The sequence below is a fragment of the Myodes glareolus genome, chromosome 18 (assembly GCF_982192425.1).
Source record: "Myodes glareolus chromosome 18, mMyoGla1.1, whole genome shotgun sequence".
Taxonomy (NCBI): domain Eukaryota; kingdom Metazoa; phylum Chordata; class Mammalia; order Rodentia; family Cricetidae; genus Myodes; species Myodes glareolus.
In genome coordinates, this window is record NC_142043.1 from 55,288,954 (window position 1) to 55,310,573 (window position 21,620).

The 21,620-nt window shown below is 45.2% G+C and overlaps 1 protein-coding gene across 8 annotated transcripts in view; it reads left to right on the top strand.

Moving 5' to 3' along the window:
- The window catches only part of Ank3 (ankyrin 3), a 310,338-nt gene that overhangs the window by 159,717 nt on the left and 129,001 nt on the right, over window positions 1–21,620 (top strand). For all 8 annotated transcript variants that reach the window (XM_087898212.1, XM_087898204.1, XM_087898210.1 and 5 more), the window contains 7 exons: window positions 1,625–1,822; window positions 4,929–5,027; window positions 8,348–8,446; window positions 9,974–10,072; window positions 13,513–13,710; window positions 15,985–16,083; window positions 16,378–16,476. In XM_087898212.1, the coding sequence (XP_087754338.1) occupies window positions 1,625–1,822; window positions 4,929–5,027; window positions 8,348–8,446; window positions 9,974–10,072; window positions 13,513–13,710; window positions 15,985–16,083; window positions 16,378–16,476 (891 nt within the window). The remainder of the gene's footprint in view (window positions 1–1,624; window positions 1,823–4,928; window positions 5,028–8,347; window positions 8,447–9,973; window positions 10,073–13,512; window positions 13,711–15,984; window positions 16,084–16,377; window positions 16,477–21,620) is intronic.

Consider the following 21,620-nt stretch of genomic DNA (forward strand, 5'->3'; position numbering starts at 1 on the left):
TACAGACATGGCCACAGGCTGATCTGGTTTGGGCATTCCTACACTGAGACATCCCCACTCAGGCGACTCTAGGTTTATTAGGTTAGTGGTTAAATCTCACTGGGCTAGAACCCTCTTTCTGTTTTCCACACTGCTTCTCAAGAGTCTCCAGCAAGTCATGTGGTCTCTCAGATTTGTTTACTCAGTCCTCCCTCGAAGGCTACATGGAAACATAAAGCAAAGGAGGATTTGGCAGAAGCGAGGGAGCGCAGATGCCTGTGGGTGGCAGTGTCAGATGGGAAATGTCCCAGCACTTGGTGACACCCTCAGTGTCACGTTGGAGGGGAATACTTTAGGCTGGAACATCCTAATTCCCCAGTGGTGGCCCAAGTCTTTAAATTCATGTTAATAATTATTGAGTTTTTCTCTTCTTTTTTTTCATCTGCAGAACTCTCTGCTAGGCAGTTTGGGAAAATATTGTCAAAAATTTCATTCTTTGAAGGAACACAAATGCCAAAAATATATGCCCATCAGTGGTAGTGTGGGGATGGCTGAGTGATTTCACATTGCTTTGTCTTGGAATTTTCCATGTCATGCTACAATGCATACAGAGTTAATAACCGACCTCGGAGAATTCAGATGCACCTTATTCCGTAGGCATGCCTACCAGGTCTTTAAAAACTACTGATGGCCTCTTTAAAAAAACAAATCGAAACAAAACAAAACCAAAAAAAACAAACAAACAAAAACAAAAAGAAAAAAAAAACCTTTGCTGTTATTAGAGAGGAAAGGGTTTGTTTGGTTTGGTTGGCTTATTTAGTGTGCTAAAACATACCACTAGTAATTGTAGACCTCCTCGTGGGAAATGGGCCTGCTGAAAATCTCCCAGGCTCACCCACTTTGCTTTTCTGCTCAACTGAAGTTTGAGAAGACTGACATCGACCCAACCTGCCTTGCTCCACTGTGTTTGGAAAAACGTCCACTGCAGAGTTAATGTCACTCCAGACATTTCGCCTTTGGTTCTGTGGCTTGAACCTAAGACCTCCTCTATCCATTTCTTCTCTGAGACCTTGAAATAAATCTTCAGCGGCTTTGCCCAGCACGTGACGAAGGCTAAGTTGATTTAAGATGAGGTCACATAATTGGGCAGTTGGTCCTTTTACCCATCGTTGACACACGGGGGCACCAGATTTCTAGAAATGGATGAAGCTCACCACTGCTGCCCCAGGAGATAGAGTAATGAGCTGGCCTTGTCTAGCCATCTACAAGGATTAAGCCAGCAATAGACCAATGGCTACTAATTAGCTCTCCCTTTGATTGATACTTTATTTATTTATTTATTTATAATTTCAAAAGATAAGAAATCCTGGTAAGAATGCAGTGGGTTTCTGAGCTCTGGTGCAACCCATATGAGTTTTAAAGTGGGGAAAGAAATCACCCTTGACGGTTTGTTTTTCTGTGCATGTAAAAAAGGGAAAATTTTCAAAGCAGGTGCCACCCAAAACAATCGTCAACACCTTTTAAAAACATAAGGTATTTCCAAACAAAGAGTTAGAGTTTTTAATGCCTTCATGTTTGCTCTGTATCTGGCTCATTTGCGCTAAAAAGGCAAGACCGTGAGTCCTCTTTTCCTTCTGTGTTCCAGAACGGACTGTCTCCCTTGCACATGGCCACACAAGGAGACCACTTAAACTGCGTCCAGCTCCTCTTGCAGCACAACGTGCCCGTGGACGATGTCACCAACGACTACCTGACTGCCCTCCACGTGGCGGCCCACTGTGGCCATTACAAAGTTGCCAAGGTTCTTTTGGATAAGAAAGCTAACCCCAATGCCAAAGCCCTGGTGAGTTGTCCTGCCGTCCGTCCTGCCGTCCAGTGTCTCAATGACAGCACACGGTGCCTTGCATGTGGGGAGATTGCTCTTCTGGAGATAAAGACAGAAAGTCCATTAAATCTGAGTCCTTTGTTAGCCTTTGCAAGCGTCCTTGGGAGTGGACAAGGCCTCCTGTGCTGGTGGGAACAAAGCTGACAAGGCCCTTCAAGGTCTCACTCGTGCTCCTCTTCCACGAGTGAAGGCCTCGCGTGACACGGTTACAAAAAGACCCACGTGACTGGCTTCATTCACCTCACGTGGTAATGTTACTGTTCCCTGGGTTGGACATTTGAGTGGTTCTGTTGCTGTTTTTCTGGCACCTTTACTCGTGAAACCAGCGAGGCTTGGCAACTTAAACCTCTTATCCCAGCACTTGTAAGGTGGAGGCAGGAGGATTACCATGAATTAAAAACCAGCCTAATTTAAAAAGTGAGTCTTTGTTTCAGGAAAAAAAAATATATATATATATATATATGTGTGTGTGTGTGTGTGTGTACTTGTATATGTATGTATATATGTATGTATACATAATATATATACACACGCGCACACACACATACGCATATGTGTGTATAGGCTTATACATGTATGTATATGTATATACATATATGTTTATATAATTTTTTAAATGCAGTTGAGCATAGTAGCAGGAGAGAGCTGAGTTCGAGGCCAGCTAGGTCTATAAAACAAGTTCCAGGCCGCCCAGAGCTACACACTGAAACCCTGTCTTAAAAACAATAATAATATTTGTCGAAGAATTTGTGAGCTGAAATGATGTTAACCTTTGGTTTTTCTCGATAAGACGAGTTTGTTAGAGTTAAAATACATAATCCTTAGTAAGTTTTCTAAATATTTCATTTAGAAACTTGGCTCAGGGAAAGGATGACCATGCCCAGCTTTAGAGAAACCATCCATTTCCTAGAGATTTTGCGGTAAAGGCTGCATCCAACCAGCCCTTCAAGGCAGGTATCTGCTTCCCTCCATGGCTGCACTGTCCTTCAGAGCTATTGAGGGCTGGGGGCGGGGATTGGAATTCCACCTGCCCCTCCTTTGTCATTGTAATCTCAACAGCTTCCACCAAAAAGTATTTCAGGCGCTGTTTGACCTGCCCAGTGTGTCAAAAGCCTCTGCATTCTGAGAAGGGAGGGGAGCAGTGAGTGACCGTGACTCATTCATTTTTCCATAAGAGTGAAAAAAAAAAGGGACCTTAAAGCAGGGCGTGTGCTTAACTCTCTTTTTCCTATGACTAAAGTTTTCCCAACAGAGGGGCATTGTAGACACGTACCCTGAGATGAACTATGGCCAAAGAAACGATCCCAGCAACCTCCTTGGCGCACCGGTACCCGCTGTGACTTTGCCCTCAGCCCCTTGACTTTGCCCTCAGCCTTTAGGATTGTACACTTCCCTACTAACAGCTAAAGTGGACTGCCCAGTCTCAGCTTTTGGGCAGAGCATTCTGGTGGGTAATTTGTTTAAAAGCCAATTCTTTTATAAGTTTAAACATTCGAGCAAATGAGTTATTGAAGTCATCTAAGTTCTAGTGTCTTTAGAATAACCTTGTGCTCAAGGTTTTTTTTGGTTTGGTTTTGTTTTTTTGTTTTTTTTTTTTTGTTTTTTTTTTTTTTGTTTTTTTTTTTTGTCTGGCTTGGTTTAGGTTTTGGCTTTTCAAGACAGGGTCTCTCTATGTAGCCCTGGCTGTCCTGCATGTCCTGCAGCTTACTCTGGAGACCAGGCTGGTTTCCAACTCAGAGATGTCCCCCTGCCTCAGACTCCTGAGTGCTGGGATTAAAGGCCTGGACCACCACAGACCAGCCTTGTGCTTGAGTCTTAAAACTGCGGAAGAAATGAAAACTCTCTAGCGCTCGAAAAGAACAATGTCCCGCCACACAAGTCGGGGACAAGTCGGAACAGGCACTGGCGAAGGTTGGCTGTGCAAACAACCTTTTGTGATCCTTGTGCCCGTGTTTTTCCCAGCTGCTTTTATGTTTGTAGTGAGGCAGAAGGGAACATTGGCTCCATAACTCAATGCATAGAGGAATGGGAAGTGCTCAGTGAACTACCCTGGTCCCTAGCCACCGAGTCTGAGGAGGCTCAACTCGAGATGTAATGTTTGGGGATCCAGGTAAGAGGCAGGACACTAATGTCTCCCTAGAAGGCAGATCCATCCCACCGGAATATGTGATTTTGATGGTCTAAGTTTACAGATCTGGACAGCAGCGGTTTTGTAAGGCTTGTGATCCCTGTACAGAGTTGCCCAGAGGCAGGAAGAGGGTAGGCACCTGAGACATTATAGACCAGGCAAGTTTAAGATGAAGAAATCACTGGCTAGAGTGAGGTCAGGCAGGTCAATGCTGGCACAGGCATTTAAAGACCCCCCCCCACTACCACCAAAAAAAAAAAAAAAACAATAGTAAAGACAAAGGAAAAGTACATTAGCTAGTGTGATGGCACGTGGCTGTAGTCCCAACAATTTGAAGGGGAAAGTAAGAGGGCTGGAGAGATGGTTCAAGTGGTTAAAAACTTCAGCTGCTCTTCCATAGGACTCAGGTTCGATTCCTAGCACCTGCGTGGCAGCTTAGAATTGTTAGTAGCTCCATTTCTAGGGGAATCTGCCCTCCACAAGGCATTGCATGCACCTGATACACAGATTTACGTGTAGCACCATATATAAAATAATGACTAAAAAAAGGAAACAATCGGAAGATGCATGTCTGAGTCCAACCTGGCCTACATCGTGAGACTCGGAGTCAAAAATCAAAATTAGATTTTTTTTTAAAAAAAAATATTATTTGAAACAATGAACTTCGAAATAAGAAAGTGTACGAGCATTTTGCCTTTCCTTACCTGGAACTTATAACCAACTTATACATCCTGCTTATGACCACCTGGGAACCTTACAAGGAACCAGTTCAGACTCTTTGTTCCTTCCAGGAAAGAAGAGCCACCACGTGTCTAACCTCTTGTGGTTTGGAAGTCTGCAGGGCATCTCATTCTCTTAGATACCTCTTGTTGCCCACAACGGAACTGACTCCTATGGAACGAGGTTAAGCAGATATATGTGTTTGTCCCTTTACAGAACGGCTTCACCCCTCTCCATATCGCCTGCAAAAAGAACCGCATCAGAGTCATGGAACTCCTTTTGAAGCACGGTGCATCCATACAAGCCGTAACCGAGGTGAGAAGAGGGTGCTTTCGGGGTCCAGGGAAGAAGAGAGTAAGCTTCAACAGTGGGGGTTTCCCTCCAGGGGAGCAGCTTGTTTTGCTGCTCCTCACTAAAGGGCTCTCAAGATTTAGGAGGGAGCAGACGTGGGTGTGAGTGAGTGGGTAAGTTGATATAAGTGAACCCCAGGACAGAAATGTAGTTCAGAACATAGCATCAAAGTGCAGACTCCATTGTGCAAAGCTGACCTGAGAGAAATCTTGCATGCACTATTTCTCTTGTGGAGGCCAGTTTGTCTCACAAGGGACGTTTCGTTGTCTTCTCTTCCTATGCCATGAGAGAGTAAGAAGGACCGTGGTGTGTGGAGGTTTACAGTGCATGAAGTGTGGGGCTGCTGTAGTTAGGGGTAGAGAAGCCCTGTGTCTGTCCTCCGAATCCACCAAGAATCCATCCTTGAGAGTCAGCCCTGGCTCTCCACATAGAAAACAGGCCTGTGCTCCCTCTCCAGAGCTGCCCCACCTCATTCCACCTCTCTGTCCTCCCAATTCCAATGGGTGACTCTTCTCCTGGAGTAGGTGTGTGATCTGTCAGGCTGACCCTGAATATCTGGGTCACCTTCCCCCAGAAATCTGCCCTTGCTGCCAACCTAGTCCTGGGTGTTTCCATGGGATGGTTACATACATGTTTCTATAAATGCTCTTATCCAGCTGTCATATCTATGACCCCCATGGCTCCCATGGCTCCAGAGCCTTCAGCCCAAACCTTCTGTTCTCACAAGCCCACAGTGCAGAAGTCTTGTTGCATGCTTGATACTGGACACAAACCTCCTGTATCTACTGCTTGTATGTGGCATTTTTGCCTTGCCTCAAGACACTTTTAAATTATCAACACACAATGGTTAAGGAAAAACGGTGCAAATCTGCCCTTTTATGAGACTTGTGTCTGCGTGTTAAGTACCCTGGTGGTTTTTGTACAGAACAGTGCATCTCAGTGAGGGGAAGCCCTTTAGAGGTCAGGATTGACCCCGAGACAAATGTTAGATTGAAGTTGTGTTAGTGTCTGGAGATACTGGCCGGGGATGAGAAGCCCCTACTGGACTCCAGCTCCCTGGGAACTTGAGAGGGTATTTCCCTGACATCTAACCCCTGTGCCCCTGGATAACAGAAACTCTCATGTTCTGCTCTTCTTCAGTCTTCACTATTGGAGGCTAAGCAGACAGACTTTATCTTCTTTCATCATTTACTTTTGTATGTAGATGTATGCATATGTATATATATGCATATTGTATGCATATATACTAGTGTATTGTTGTATGTATAGTGTATGTGTGTGTGTGGAGAGAGAACGTTGAACACACAGCCTTCAACATGCTAGGCAATACTCTACCACTGAGCTTCAGAACCAGTGCTGTCAAATGTTTTTGACATATCTCAAATATCTGTAGAGATTAACTATACTTTCTCTCTCTTTAAAAATAAAGGCTAAGTCTTCTATTCATATTATTTTTATCAGGTTCATGTTCTAAGCTAATCAAATTGTGAAAGTTAGAAATGGAGCAAAGTTATATGAGTAGTACATGGAAACTGAACTCCTTCACACGATTCTCGTCTTGAGATTTTAATTCTCTTTTTTGACTTCTCGATTTATAACTCTCATCCATGGATATATTCAATATAAAATACCCTAGAACCAATCAGTTCTGGTTTCCACTGACATAGTGTCGGGGAAGGAGGTATATGTATGTACATAGGGTTTGAAGCAAACATACTATTATTCTCCATGTGCCTTAAAACATTTTATTCCTTTACAATGCTTATTTATTGAATGACTGGCATGCCTAATGTTGATTTTCTCTTTGTTAGAGAGATGGTTTGCATCATAGGTTTCATTTATTCAGAGTTTATGGGAACTCCAAGTCCAGAATACTATTTGAATTAGTAGCCAACATTTTACTAATGTGTATGTTATTGCCATGCCCCACATGGCAAACACACATATGGCCAAGAAAGTTTCCATAGTAAGGGAAGAATAAATTTTATCTTTCTCCCAACTTTTTCTTAAATTTCTATCAAAAGATAAAATAAATGTTTCTTTCTTTAATAGAGATGATGGTAAGTCTTTCATAATCATAGATCTTACTTTAGGGGCAATTATGCTGAGTTCACCTCATAGCATCTGTAGCATAATGGTGAATATCTTGATTTTTTTCTCATTTGACCCCTGAGCTGGTTAAGATAGATGTGTGGATTATGGGTAAGAGGATGAATAAATGAGTGGATAGATGGAGTGAATACGTGGATGGATGGATGGATGGATGGATGGATGGATGGATGGATGGATGGATAGAGTGGATGGTTGAATGGACAGATGGACAAATGGATGTGTGGGTGGATGGATGGTTGGAGTGAGTGAATGATTGGATGGATGGATGGATGGATGGATGGATGGATGGATGGATATGTGGGTGGATGGATGGTGAGTGGATGGATGAATGGACAGACGGACGGACAGACGGACGGGTTTGTGAGTGGACGGATAGGTGGATGGGTGGATGGATGGATGGATGGATGGATGGATATGTGGGTGGATGGATGGTGAGTGGATGGATGAATGGACAGACGAATGGACAGACGGACGGGTTTGTGGGTGGATGGATAGGTGGATGGGTGGATGGATGGATGGATATGTGGGTGGGTGGGTGGATGGATGGATGGTTGGATGGATGGATGGATGGACATGTGGGTGGGTGGATGGATGAATGAATGGATGGATGGATGGATGGATGGATGGATGGATGGATGGATGGATATGTGGGTGGGTGGATGGATGGATGGTTGGATGGATGGATGGATGGACATGTGGGTGGGTGGATGGATGAATGAATGGATGGATGGATGGATGGATGGATGGATGGATGGATGGATGGATGAATGGACATGTGGGTGGGTGGATGGATGAATGGGTGGATGGATGGATGGATGAATGAACATGTGGATGGGTGGATGGATAGATGGATGAAGGGGCAGGTGTAGGCATTAAAGAGTTCCTCAGTAGTCCTGAGTGAAGTATAACAAAGGTTTATTTATTTGGGGACAGAACTCACAGTAAGGGTAACGATCTGGTGGAAACTGGAAACTGAATCCAACAGAAAAGGGCCATGCATGCTTTTCATCTGCCCTTATAGTACCTCAGGCCACAAAAATGGAATTCCCACAACAGACAGGTGGATGGATGGATGTATAGGTAGAGGGAGGGAAGCAGGCAGACGGGCAGGCAAGTGCATAATGAAGCCCCATAATAAGTCAACAATCAGCATTTTCTTCCTTCCCCTTTAGTCGGGCCTTACCCCAATCCATGTTGCTGCCTTCATGGGACACGTAAACATCGTGTCACAGCTAATGCATCATGGAGCCTCCCCCAACACCACCAATGTGGTAAGTACCCTTAACAACGAAGTGCAGTTGAGTTTTTAAAATACTGAAAAGAGTGGCTTTGGTGGCCATACGTATTCACTATAAGTAAGTTCATTAACATTTAATTTTACTACTTCAGATACAGAGTTTGAGAACACCTTTGGTTATCTTTGCTTTGAAGGCAAAATCCTGTCAGTATCCATTTGGCTAAAAACTGTTAAGATTTAAGAAATGTGTTCATTAACGTTGCAAGGACGTTACTGCTGGATCCTAGAGTGGAAACAGTGCTGTCGGATTCTCTGAGAGAATCCATCAAAGCATTGCACGGTGAGGGTGTGTGCTCACACAGTGTCGCCATACATGTGAAGAAGTCATTTCACACAACTTCAGAGTCATCTGCTTTAAGAGGGCTCTCCCATGTCGTCGCAAGCCCGTGGAAGTCTGCCTTAACCGAGTACCAGGCAATGTTTCCCCACACCAACCATCACCATTAAACCCATGAGATGATTTAGAGTAATTCCCTGGGCAGCAGCTGCTCACCCTGAGCATGCTGTATCATCCGACGTTGTTTTACAGACTCTCAAATTTACCATCATCCTCTTAGCACAATGGACCACAAGCATAAGACTGCCCCGAAGCTTTGCACACACACCTGTATAGGGTTAAATTCAGATGGTATTGTCCTCTGTAAAGAACAACATGTAACAAAGCAATTGACATCCTCAGCCCAAGTCTTGTCTCCCCTGTCTGTCCATTCCGGTAGATAGCCTTTGGGGCAAAGCTTATTTTATCAAATCACTTCAGTGTGGGTTTTGCTCGTACAAGCTACTGTAGTTGGTTTTTATTATTATTTCTATGCCAGGGTATGCTCTCTGTCGTGCTGTCATTTTTGTTGAATGAATTATTCAATCGAAATCAGAGATTATTGAACAAGAGGGTAGGATAGGGGTGGAACAATGCCCCTCGTGATGGTACTGACAAATGTGATTTCTATGTATTTAGGTCACTGGGGGCAGGCCACATCTGACCCTCAGTGCGGTTTGGGTGCTCCTGTGTAGTGTTTATGTTTAATCCTGATAGACAGTATTTAAGAACTGATACATTGACAGTGATATCCAGACTGTCAGTTCTTCGAAAATAGGTGTGTCATGGTAAGACTGGCGTCCAGCACAATTAGACTGTGAGGGCAGGTTAGGTAGGCAGGCATCTTTCCCCTTCAATTTGCTCACCTGCCCTGCTTCATCATCCGGGCCTCCTCTCCACCCTGGGAGCATTGGTACCTTGTCAGCCCTGAGGATGCCTCGCTGTAGACCTCTGAGCTGTGCTTCTGAGAGCTTCAGCACCTGGTCCCCTCGAGGTTGCATCCACATGCTTGACACCCTGGCACAGCTTCCTGGGAAAGTATTTACGTGTGTGTTTCCCTCTATTTCCAGCAAGGAAGTGCTCCGGGCAATTCTTTGTTTAATAAACAAAGTCACTATACCTTCATGCCAACAAAGCATTGATTTTGAGAGTCGCCATTAATTGACTTTGGCTTGTGTTCCCCAGAGAGGAGAAACAGCGTTGCACATGGCGGCTCGGTCAGGCCAAGCGGAAGTGGTGCGGTATCTGGTTCAAGACGGAGCTCAGGTAGAAGCAAAAGCTAAGGTAAGGGCAAGACGAGGGACTTTAAAACTGAAACTGAGGCGGAAGCCTAGGGCTCAGTAAACCTTTTTAGCTGAATGTTTACTGTCTCTCAGAAACAGGTCTTAATAATACGAACTTCCAGTGAGAAAGGGCTCCACCCAATAATCATATAAAAATAATCTACCGGCATAGCCAGTCACCTATGTAGAACAGCTATGTAAAATAAGGAACTGCCCTGGGTGCATTGCAAGCCCCTAACAGGTTAGGAACCGGATCTAGGCAGGTCCAGAGCTCTTCATGCTGAGATGACCTCAGGGAGGAAGTTTCTAGAACAATCACGGTCTGTAAACGTGAACCCACCTTTCAGGTCGACTTCTGTGTTGGCTGGCACAGCCTCAAAAGGAAAAAGAATGTGGTTTTCTTTCCCTTCTATAAAATATAAGAGCATCATGCCCCAGATGTAGATGAAGGCTCTGAAAGCCAGGCTCACACCAGAAATCCAAACATTTGGGAGGCTGAACTACCACACTCGGCTGAATAATCTCTTAACTTTTTGATTTTCCATCAGTGGCAGCTGTGTGGGGTTTCCTGACATATAGCTTACAGACCCTGGTCTAGAAGATGCTTCCAACTTAGTAAAATGAAATGACCAGAGAGGCAGTGTCTTATCACTGATAGTAAGAGCCCTTGTCTTCATGCATGTTGGTTAAAAACAGCACATCTAGTTGTTATTGCAGACGACATTTATACTTTAAATTTTATCAAGGGGCTATGATGGCTAAGACTGATCTCAGCTGACTGCCTGAAGTTGAATCTTGTTCCACCATTGAGCCGCTGAGTTCCACTGGGCGAGTTAATTGATGTCTCTGTGCTGTCATCTCCTTATCTATAATAGAACTTTTAAAATGTTGAGTCTTGTCATCCCAGATATATGGTATATAAATCAGGACACAGCACAAATCCAGTCTTTATTAGTGATAGATCATCAATGTACTTTATATCAACTCTGTGACACCCACAGAGCCTCCGCATTTTGTAGAAGGCGCGGTGGGCCGCTTCCCGCCGCCCGCCTCCCAGCTAGCTTTACCCCTGAAATAATTACATGGAAACACTGCTTGGCCCATTAGTTTTAGCCTCTTATTGGCTAACTCTCACATCTTGATTAACCCATCTCTAATGATCTGTGTAGCACCACGAGGTGGTGGTTTACCGGGAGGATTCTAACCTGCGGCTGTCTCGGAGAGGAGAGTCATGGCGACTGCCTCATTGCCTTCTTCCTCCCAGCATTCTGTTCTGTCTACTCCGCCTATCTAAGCTGCTGTCCTATCAAAAGCCAAGGCAGTTTCTTTATTAACCAATGAAAGTAACACATAGACAGCTAACCCTCCTCCATCAGCATTTATTAGAGTTGACAGAGATTCTGCATGCTTAACAATGGATGTGCTAGTTTATTTTTTCATAAAGAATTAAATCTTGACTGTATCGTTGGAACTCCAGGATGTAGAATATCTTCAATGTTTCTCAGAGTTCATTCAAGCTTTGATTCATAATTGTCAATGCTTGAGACCACTGCCTTGTATAAATACATGCTATAAAATGCTGAGGGTCATTTTAGAAATTGTTAGAAATCTTGTCCCAGTTGAGCCAAAAATTCATTGAACGATTGTCTGTGAAACTCAAGTCAGCTGCTGAAACAGTAATTTTAAAATCAGCATGCTGTCCCATTCCAATCTGTAGACATTATATGATACGTACATGCTTGGGAATGTCAATGGGAAAAATGGTAAACGTCTTTGTGTGCAGTGATTGAACTATGTCATTTCTGTTAGAGCACGTGCAGTTTAAAACACTGCGGTTCATATTGCGCAATAGTGTGGAAACTGAACCAGGATACGTAAGCAGGGTTTGCTGGTGTTGCGTGGCAGGGCCACATGCACAGTGCAAAGGGCTTGTGTTTCATCTTTAGAACCAAAAAAACAATGAAGCTCTATAAGGGACCTGGGCGAGTTCTGACAGAAACCCTTCATATGTGTGTGTGGTTCTTGAATTGATTTTTGGTTACCATGGGTCCGTGGCCCCTGGTTGAGTTAATAACCCCATATGGGGATGTGACCCACAGTCAAGAGTTCTAAACAAACCATAGGATAGCGACTTCTGTAAAGGTGTCTGAGATCATACAGGTGGGATGCTCCAAACAGAGCCTGAGAAATGGATGACAGCAAGGTTCTGGGGTTGAGATAGCCATGGCAGAGAGGTGGGAACTTTTCCTTTGGTTTTTCTGTCCTCAGGATTTCTCCTGCTTGTTGTGGCATCCTGGTGTCCCCTCTTATTGTTTATGTTAGTTACTTTCCTCATTGCTGTATTTAAATATTTGAAAAGAAGCATTTGAAGGGAGCCGTAGTTTATTGTGACTTACGGTTCAAAGAGGGTCGTTTCTTATTGATGGGAAAGACACAACGCCGCAGCTGGAGGCCAACTGGTCAAGCATCTGCAGCCAGGAAGAGGGGATGGGGCTGGGCTATCAAACTTCAGGGCCCAAACTCAGAGACCCACTACCCCCCCCCCCCTCCAGTGAGGTTTTAACTCCTGAAGGTCCCACAGGCCTCCCAGACAGTACCAGCCAAGGAGCAAGTGCTCAAACCCATGATCCTGTAGAGCACACTTCATGACCAATCCACAGCGATCCCCCTATGCTTCCTACTGGCTGTGTAGTCTCTCTGCCATTGCTCTTCATGCAAGGAAGTACCCCTATTTGGTTCTACCCTTCTCTCTGCCTCTCCTGCCGGAGGGGTCTGAAGAAACGCTAACGTTTCAGTGGGCATTTCACTCAGGGGAATGACATGGGCCATTTGGGGGTACCTATCTGGACAGGTTAGGACTAGGTGGCTCTCCCACTTGTCTTAAGTCCCTTGGGTGCAGGACTTAGTCCATGCATACTTTGTGCCTTTGGATGAACTACAATAAGTTTGTTGTAGGCAGATGCTGCCCTTGCTGCCAGAATGCCCATTTTTACAAAGCCTCAAAGTAGCACCCCTGCATGCCAATTTTGCCTTTCTTAGCTCTGGACCGTGGGGAAAGGGTGGCACCAATAAGGTAATAGAGCGCTAAAATATGTGGTTGCACAAGTAACTATAACTCACAGGCGTGTGAGTTTTTTTCAGATTTGTTCTCATCCCCTCTTAGCTCCTCCACCCAAAAAGAGTCCTTGTACATTGAAACCAATGCTCTACGGCAGGGTAAAGAGGTAATACACAGGTAGAACTGTCTTTCATGCTCTCATACACAAAGGTCAAGGGCCTCACATTTCCAAACCTCATAGAAAAAGAGAAACGAGGTTCCCTTTAGCACTGAATTAGAGTTGTGTGTCCCTTGGACACAGGGCAGCTAATGTCCCCTGCATTTGTCATATGGCGCCATTGCCTCGCGGGCTCACTGACCTTGCGTTTCCGCCTGGCGTTTAGGATGACCAGACCCCGCTCCACATCTCGGCCCGGCTGGGGAAGGCGGATATAGTGCAGCAACTGTTGCAGCAAGGAGCGTCGCCCAACGCTGCAACCACCTCTGGGTACACCCCGCTTCACCTTTCGGCCCGAGAGGGGCATGAAGACGTCGCTGCGTTCCTCCTGGACCACGGAGCATCCTTATCCATCACAACAAAGGTATGAAGGCTTGGCTCCCGAAGCACACCCTTCTTGGAGTCTCCCGCCCCGTGATGGGTTAAGAAGCTGTGGTTCTGGGTCTACACTGGGACTCCTAGGCTAGTCGTGGATGTGGCCAGAGGAACCTTGCTCAGCAGGAAGTAGTTTTTCAGGTTTGAGGAATTTTTTGTTGTTGTTGTTCTTACGTTTCTCAATATATTATCTTCTAAGGATACCTTAATGACGTATAGAATCAGAGGGGGCATTTTTTTGTTTTGTTTTGTTTTGCAAATTACTTGAGAGGTTTCAATAGCATTTAGAAACACATCTGTTGATTTCCTTTGCTGAGATCAAAAACACTATACACTTATTCTATTGGTGCTTTTATACAGCTACCTTTTCTTTCATTTTGTTTTGTTTTTGAGACAGGATTTCTCTGTGTAGCCCTGGCTGTCCTGGAACTTGCTCTATAGACCAAGTTGGCTTTAAACTCAGAGATCCGCCTGCCTCTGCCTCCCAAGTGCTGGGATTAAAGGCATGTGCCTCCATGGCCAGGCTTCTATACAACCTTCAAATAGGGAGAGATTTCCCTTGTTTTTGTTTGTTGTTTGTTGTTGCCTCTCTCTTTGTTATAGCTGCTTGATTTATGGTTTGACATCCTGGTGTCTTCAAGTAATACTCTCCTGTGGCTAGAGTTGCACAGAGAATGCAAAATGCTTTGCTTGTTTCTTTATTTGATTTTTATGAGAACTGCGTGGGCATAGCAAAGTGTAACAGCTAGACAACTGGCCTAAGACGTATCCTGAGAAGAGTGACAGATGCTGGAATCTCTTTGCTGTCTGTGGATAAGAAAGACTAGTGTATAATTAATACAGCAACGATTATAAATACTTACAGAGGAAAATCACCTGAATAAATAGTGGCAGTCCCAAACTTCATCTCCCATGATTTCTTGGGCTTTTTAGTAGAGTCAAGTCACACATCACAAGATACTGGATATCATTTGGAAGGCGAAACAGATTAATGGGTGTTGGAGGTCACAGGGCACCCAGCCACCCTCCATCCCAGCTACCCCCTGGATGTAATTAGCAGTAGTTTTGTGAGATAGTGTATGTTGGTCATGTTCCGATCTCTGATGAAATCCTCTCTAATGTTGGGTGCTGACTGACTAGTTGATGTCTAGATTCTTGCAGGGTCTGGACTCCCGGGAGAACAGTCAGGGACTGCAAGCATCCAACTCTTGTTGATGTCATTGCTCAGTTCACCCCAGGGAGCAAAGACTAAAGGACTTCAGACTGCTCCTGGAGGCAGGAACACATGCAATGAAATTGTGTGCATCGAGAGCGTGCACAAAGAAATTGTGTGTTTTTGTGGGGAAACAGGGAGCAGGGGAAGGCACATGCTCTCTACTGATGCGAGCCCACAGAGCATCCAGAGTTAATATGGGGTTTCCCAAGTGTAGGCAAATTTTTCTTTTGGCCGCCAGCTCACAAAAAAATGATAGAGACTTATTATTAATTATGAAAGCTCAGCCTATAGCTTAGGTTTGTCTCACTGGCTCTTATAACTTAAAGTGACATATTAATTTATGTTTTGCCTCAGGGCTTTTTTCCTCTCTTCCATCCTGCACCTCCTGCTTCCTCTCTCTGTCCTCTGGCATCTCTCCCGCTCCTGGATTCATCTCCTTTCCTCGCTCTGCCTGGAAGTCCCGCCTAACCTCTTCCTGCCAAGCTATTGGCCATTCAGCTCTTTATTAAACCAATCAGAAGGCACCTTGACAAAGACACATCTTCACAGTGTACAAAATGATTATTCCACAACACCCAAGCACACCAACATGGGCCTAAAGTGGGGCCTGTGCAGGCCTTTCTTCCCACAGCATGACACCCCCAAATAGCCCTGTAATAATTACCAGATCTGGCTTATCAAATACACCTAACTAATTCCTAAATAAGTGAACAGTGTGATTCAGCCAGCAGAGGGAAAAATATTTCCTTTGTTTTCCGAGGTGTCCAACCTTCTGATGCTGTTACACAACCCTGTGGTCTACAACTGTGTTAGGCCACAATCCCAGCTATCTCGAGACACCTCTGGCCCCGCAGGCTGCAGGTTAGACACACCTGTTAGGCATAGTCTTCTTGTCACTGTGAATTGAGGAGTCTTCAATTGCTGCCTGCTACCCGGCTCTTAACACATTTGTGTAACCCATCTTCGTCGCTAGAATAAGCCATCAGCCCCAAGAAGCCCCGCCCTGTGTCACCTCCATTCGTGATGCTCTCCCGCTTCCTTCCTCAGAAGGGATTCACTCCTCTCCACGTGGCCGCGAAATATGGAAAGCTCGAAGTAGCGAATCTCCTGCTGCAGAAGAGTGCCTCTCCGGATGCTGCTGGGAAGGTATGACGTCATCAGCCACCCTGTGGCAGGCCACTTCCACAATAACAGACCAGCACTGGCTAATATCATAACCCCACCTACCGCCCAGCCACTTTGATGGTAACTAAGCCTAGTGAAGTCTCACTAGGTGGAAGAATACTTGGGATCACGTGAACAGTGCTGGGTCCAGATCCACTGGAACCTGAATGGGAATGCCGTTGTCTGTTGTATGTGGTCTAACCCCATTTCATGACTCTGTCAGTCTCCTGCTAAGACACCTTTGACCCTGGTTGTTGTCTCTGCACGTGTTTTCAGAGCGGGCTAACTCCACTGCACGTAGCAGCGCATTACGATAACCAGAAAGTGGCCCTTCTGCTTTTGGACCAGGGAGCCTCACCTCACGCAGCCGCAAAGGTACTTGTAACTCACAGCCTAAGAACCGAGTGTGCATCGTCTATCTGTCCCTCTACAAGCATCCCCTCTTGCTAATTCTGTAATATCCTCATTGTTCAGATCCAGCTCAGAAAAACTGCAGACAGAATTGCCAGGAAGATGTATGCCTTGTGCTACGTAGTCACCTCATGTGGTAGATGCTCAATAAATACATGCTTGTCAGTCAATTCCTGGACCATGAGGAGGGAAGGGAGCTGGAATCCTCCTCGGCCAGTTTGAAAACATAAGCAAGCTTAAGGAAATAGGAGACTCTGACTTGTGAGAGCGAGGAGATGTCTGAGCTTGGTAACGTGCTTGCTACAAGAGCTTAGGTCCCTGAGTGCAGATCCCCGGCACCCATGTAAAGAACCAGGCGTGGAGGCACGCACCTGCAGTCCCAGAGCTATGGAGACAGACAGAAGGGTCGGTGGGGATTGCTGGCAACATATCTAGTCTAATGGCCAAGCTGCAGGGTCAGTGAGAGACCCTGTCTCAAAAGGATCAGGTGGAAAAGCAACTGAAGTTATTCAACTTCAGTCTCTGGCCTAAATACTCACACACACGCATGTACGCATGCATGCACACACATACACTCACACACACAGGCACACAAAAGTCCTGATTTATCAAAATTTATAAAAACACACATTGCATTTTCTTGGCCAGAAAAACACTGCCTGCATGCGCTTCACAGAAGAGCCTAGAGTTCCCTGTGGAGGGCAGAGGGGGATTGTTACTGCTGAGGGGGCCGCGAGTCATCTGGTTAGGGAATTTTGGGCCAGTAGACATCTTAGATTTCTGAGAAGGGAACACCAAGCGCAGTGTACCAGCTCTTGTGTTGCCCTGGTATTCTGACCTGACGCACTGCAGGCTGAGCATGTGTTTGGTTGCAAACTGGGTTGCTGTGACACAATATTGAACCGGTACAAACCTGATTCTTAATTTTATTTTATTCTTTTATTGTGTTTATTGTTCGAAGGACCCTGTGGCATCTGTAATATTCTTGAGCCGTGCCTTGAGAGTCCTTCACTGTTAGGTCACGTTGGTCTACGTCACAGACCAATGAGCCTGGCCTGTCCTAGGTGGCAGTACCCTGAGAAATGTTCTGGACACTTCCTCCATGAGAGAGGATGTTGTTGCTGTTGTTGTAGTGGGCTTTTGTTATTATTGTTGATTTGTGTGTGTGTGTGTGTGCGCGCATGAGTGTGTGCGTGCGTGCATGCATACACATGTGGGGGTTAGAGGAACACTTACAGGAGTTGGTTCTCTCTTCCTACCATGAAGGTTCCAGAGTTATATAGGTTTGGCCCCCACTGCCTCTACCTGACATTCTCTCTCCTCACGCCAGGGTGCAGGTTTGTCCTCACAATTTCCTTTCTGTATTCTTCAGTCATTCATTCTACTCAGTGAAATATGCTCAAAAGTCAAATTCTGAGTACTTTAGCCCAGGCTGTCAACCTTAGCATTGGCCCCATTCTGAAGAAAGCTTTCCCACCTATGCCTTTGAAAAACAAACAAACAATAACAACAACAACGACAATCCTGTTTACCACTTTAGTCTGCATGTGAACCTGGGAGAGTTGCCCCTAAAAGTGAGGCAGACGAACCTTGCATGCAAGAGCCAACTCTGTGCAGAGCGTCAGACAAGTTAGAGTTTGAGGGTTGAGAGTCACATGAGTAGTATCCAGCCACAAGGAAAAACCTCACGTTGTGGACAAGCCTCATATCACAGAAACCACATTTTTTTCCATGGAGGCACATAAAGAAGTAACAGCAGCCAGCTGTAAGGATAATCTAAAGCAAACTCGCTTCTGTTTGCTGCACCTGGGAAAGGCACGGAAGCACTTTCCGAGAACAATTGCGCGTTTTTGGAGAAACTGGCCACAAGGCTCTTGTTTTCTTGGCGTTTTCTCAGAAGCACTCAGAATTTCCCTTGCATGACTCCTTTCTTGAACCTGTGTTCTGACCAAAACAAAACAAAAAACCAAAAAACACAATAAACAAAACCTTGAGAAGAAAAGAAAAGACTTTAGAAGGAAAAAAATTTAAGGAATAGAAAGAATCGTTAGTCAGGACAACCCAAAGAGTAAAGCCATCTAGTCTTCATCAGTGTAGGCATGATTAAAGCAAACGCAGGCTGTGTGTATGTGAGAACTTCGGCCATAGTCACTGGCCCATGACTCTGTTCTGTCCTCTGTCCCCTTTGTATTGATCACTTTCCTCTTCCCATCTTATCCCCTGGTAGATTGAGTGTGTGAGAGAGAAAGAGTGATGCCTGAGTCCATCCCATTGCACTGTAAGAATAGAGACCTGGTGCACACCTACATGGAAGCCGCTTAAGGCTGTCTGCTGACTGTGATCAGCCAATCACAAGTGAGCATGCGCTCCCCACTCAGAACCACATTATCACCTCCAGCGGTGGGTAGGAAAGTGGTTAGCGGTGGAGAGGAGTGCAGAGCTGGGTTAAAGGGCACAGAGTCCAACTAAGGGAGATGAGGAGTTTGCAGAGATGGTGACAGCTGGGTAGTGTGTGACTCACACCATGCTGCTGACCACCACCCCTTAAACACACTGTAAGTGGAAAAGTTTATTGTGTATATTTGTACTAAATGTTTGTCTTAGTGTCTATTGCCATGAAGAGAAACCATGACCACAGCAACTTTTATAAAGGAAAACATTTCATTTGAGTGGCTTACCATTTCCAAGGTTGAGTCCATTATCGTCATGGTGAAAAGCATGGTAGCGTGCAGGCAGACATGGTGCTGGAGAGGGAGCTGAGAGTTCTACGTCTTGATCCGTGGGCAACAGAACTCTATCACTGGGTATAACTTGAACATAAGAAACCTCAAAGCCCACCCCCACAGACACACTTCCCTCATCAAGATCACGCCTACTCCAACAAGGCCACACCTCCTAATAGGCACTCCCTTTTGGAGCCATTTTCTTTCAAAGCACCAAAGAGGTAGTGGAATTTAATGTTCATCCATTTTCATTGTGTTGTATGTTAATATCTGCAGTAGCATGAACAAGAATGGCTTCATGAGCTCATATATTTGCATGCTTGGTTCCTGACTAGTGGAACTGTTTGGGAAGAATTAGGAGGTGTGGCCTTGTTGGAGGAGCTGTGTCACTGGAGGTAGGGCTTAGAGGTTTCAAAATCCCATGTAGGACCAGTCTCTTTCTTCTCTCTCTCTGCCTTCAACTTGCTGCTAAGAGATGGAAGCTCTTAGCTACCGCTCCAGTGCCAAGACCGCCTGTCTGCCGATGCCATCCCCCCACCCGTGATTACCATGGTCTTTAACCCTCTGAAACTGTAAGCAAGGCCCCAATTAAATGCTTTCTTTTATAAGTTGCCTTGGTCATGGTGTCTCTTCACAGCAATCGGAAAGTAACGAAGACACTGTTCTTGTGCTTGTAAGCCTGTGTTTCTAAGGAGCCCCAATGAATACACAGTGAATTGGCAATCTAGCTGCTCCCACATGGGGGCAAGAATTCTGGCACACAAGGGCCAATCAGGCTAGAAGTAGCGGTGGTTATGGAATGATATATGTGGAAAAAATGAGTCTGGTCCATTTTTATGTTCATAAATAAACAGGTCAGAGTCTTGGGGTGTGACTGAGTGGTAGAGTTCTTGCCTAGCATGCACACAGCCCTGGGTTCAGTGTCAAGCGCCACATAAACCAAATGTAGTGGTGTACATCTGCAATCCCATCACTCTGGAGATGGAGGCGGGAGGATGAGTTCAAGGCTTCCCTCTCTTAGGTACACAGTGGAGTAGAAGGTAAGCCTGGAATACCTGAGATCCTATTTCAACAAACAAACCAACAGGCAGGCAGCATCCAGCCTTGCATCTATCAAACAAAATTTAGGATGAGTGTTTCCAAGTTTACAAAGTATCGTTGGGCAGAAGTTAAAGAGCAGGCCCTGCATGTAATAACTCTGTTATGTCCCATTAGCCTGAAGCCAAGGTCAATTAAGCACCAACTTTTCTAATGGGATGTTGTTCCTCCGTATCATGGCACATTGTCTAGGCCTGTGCTGTGTCTTGACATCCCCATAATACCATCTTCAGGGCCAAGACAGGGACTTTGTACGCTTTGATCCTAAGCAGATCAGTTATCTTCGTTACAGACTGGCTTTATCGGCTAGGGTAACAATCCTCCCTACAATGGTTTAAAGAGCTGGGCTTCTTTCTCCAACCCCCCAGGCAGCAAACACAGAGCTTGGTTGTGCCTCTTTAAAGTAGCAAGGTCACAGACTGCAGAACTCACCCGAGACGCGCCACAACCTCTACTCTTGACACCTCAGTGGGCACTTTTAAGTGCAAGAGATGCTGGAAAATGTAGTTTTCAACGGGACACAGTTCTCTTTCAATGAAAAGAATGCATACAGCCACTACAGATTTTACTCCTGGAAGTTCAGTTCCTAAATTCCGGTAGACAGAGCGTCATAGGATGCCAATTAGTGCCACAGCTGCACTAACCTCGATGCATGTCCTTCCTCTTTGCCCCATTTCCAGAACTTTATACACATCCTACAATAATGATGTTTGACTTTACGTGACTGAGTTGCTAAAGTATATATATACTTAGTACATGCTAAGGGATCATGGAATACTAACATCCATTTTTACCAGATTTGTTCCCAGAGACAGGATGGTCTTCTAGAAAGGATCTTGGCTTGGTTACTGGCAAAATTGAGAGACTAATTAGAAAACAATAGGGAGTCTGGACTAAATGGCCATGCTGCTATAAAGTGTGCAGCGTCCTCCTTACTATATGTATCAATGTGTGTGTGTTTGTGTGTGTGCACGCGTGTGCGTGTGTGTGTGTGTGTGTATGCGCGTGTGTGTGAGCACACGTGCGCGCAGGCCTGGGAGTCTAAGCACAGGTTCACATGACGGATATTTTGTCTTCCACAAGAATATGGGGAAGTAGAGCTAGACATGACTTAGCAGTCAGGGTTACTTTGTTCTCTTGCAAGAGGCCCTGAGCTCACTTCCCAGCACCCACATGGCAGTCAACAACTATCTGTAACTGGTTTCAGGGATCGATACCTTCTTCTGGGCATGTACTTGGTACACATACATACATGCAAGGAAACGCTGATACACATAAAATTAAAAA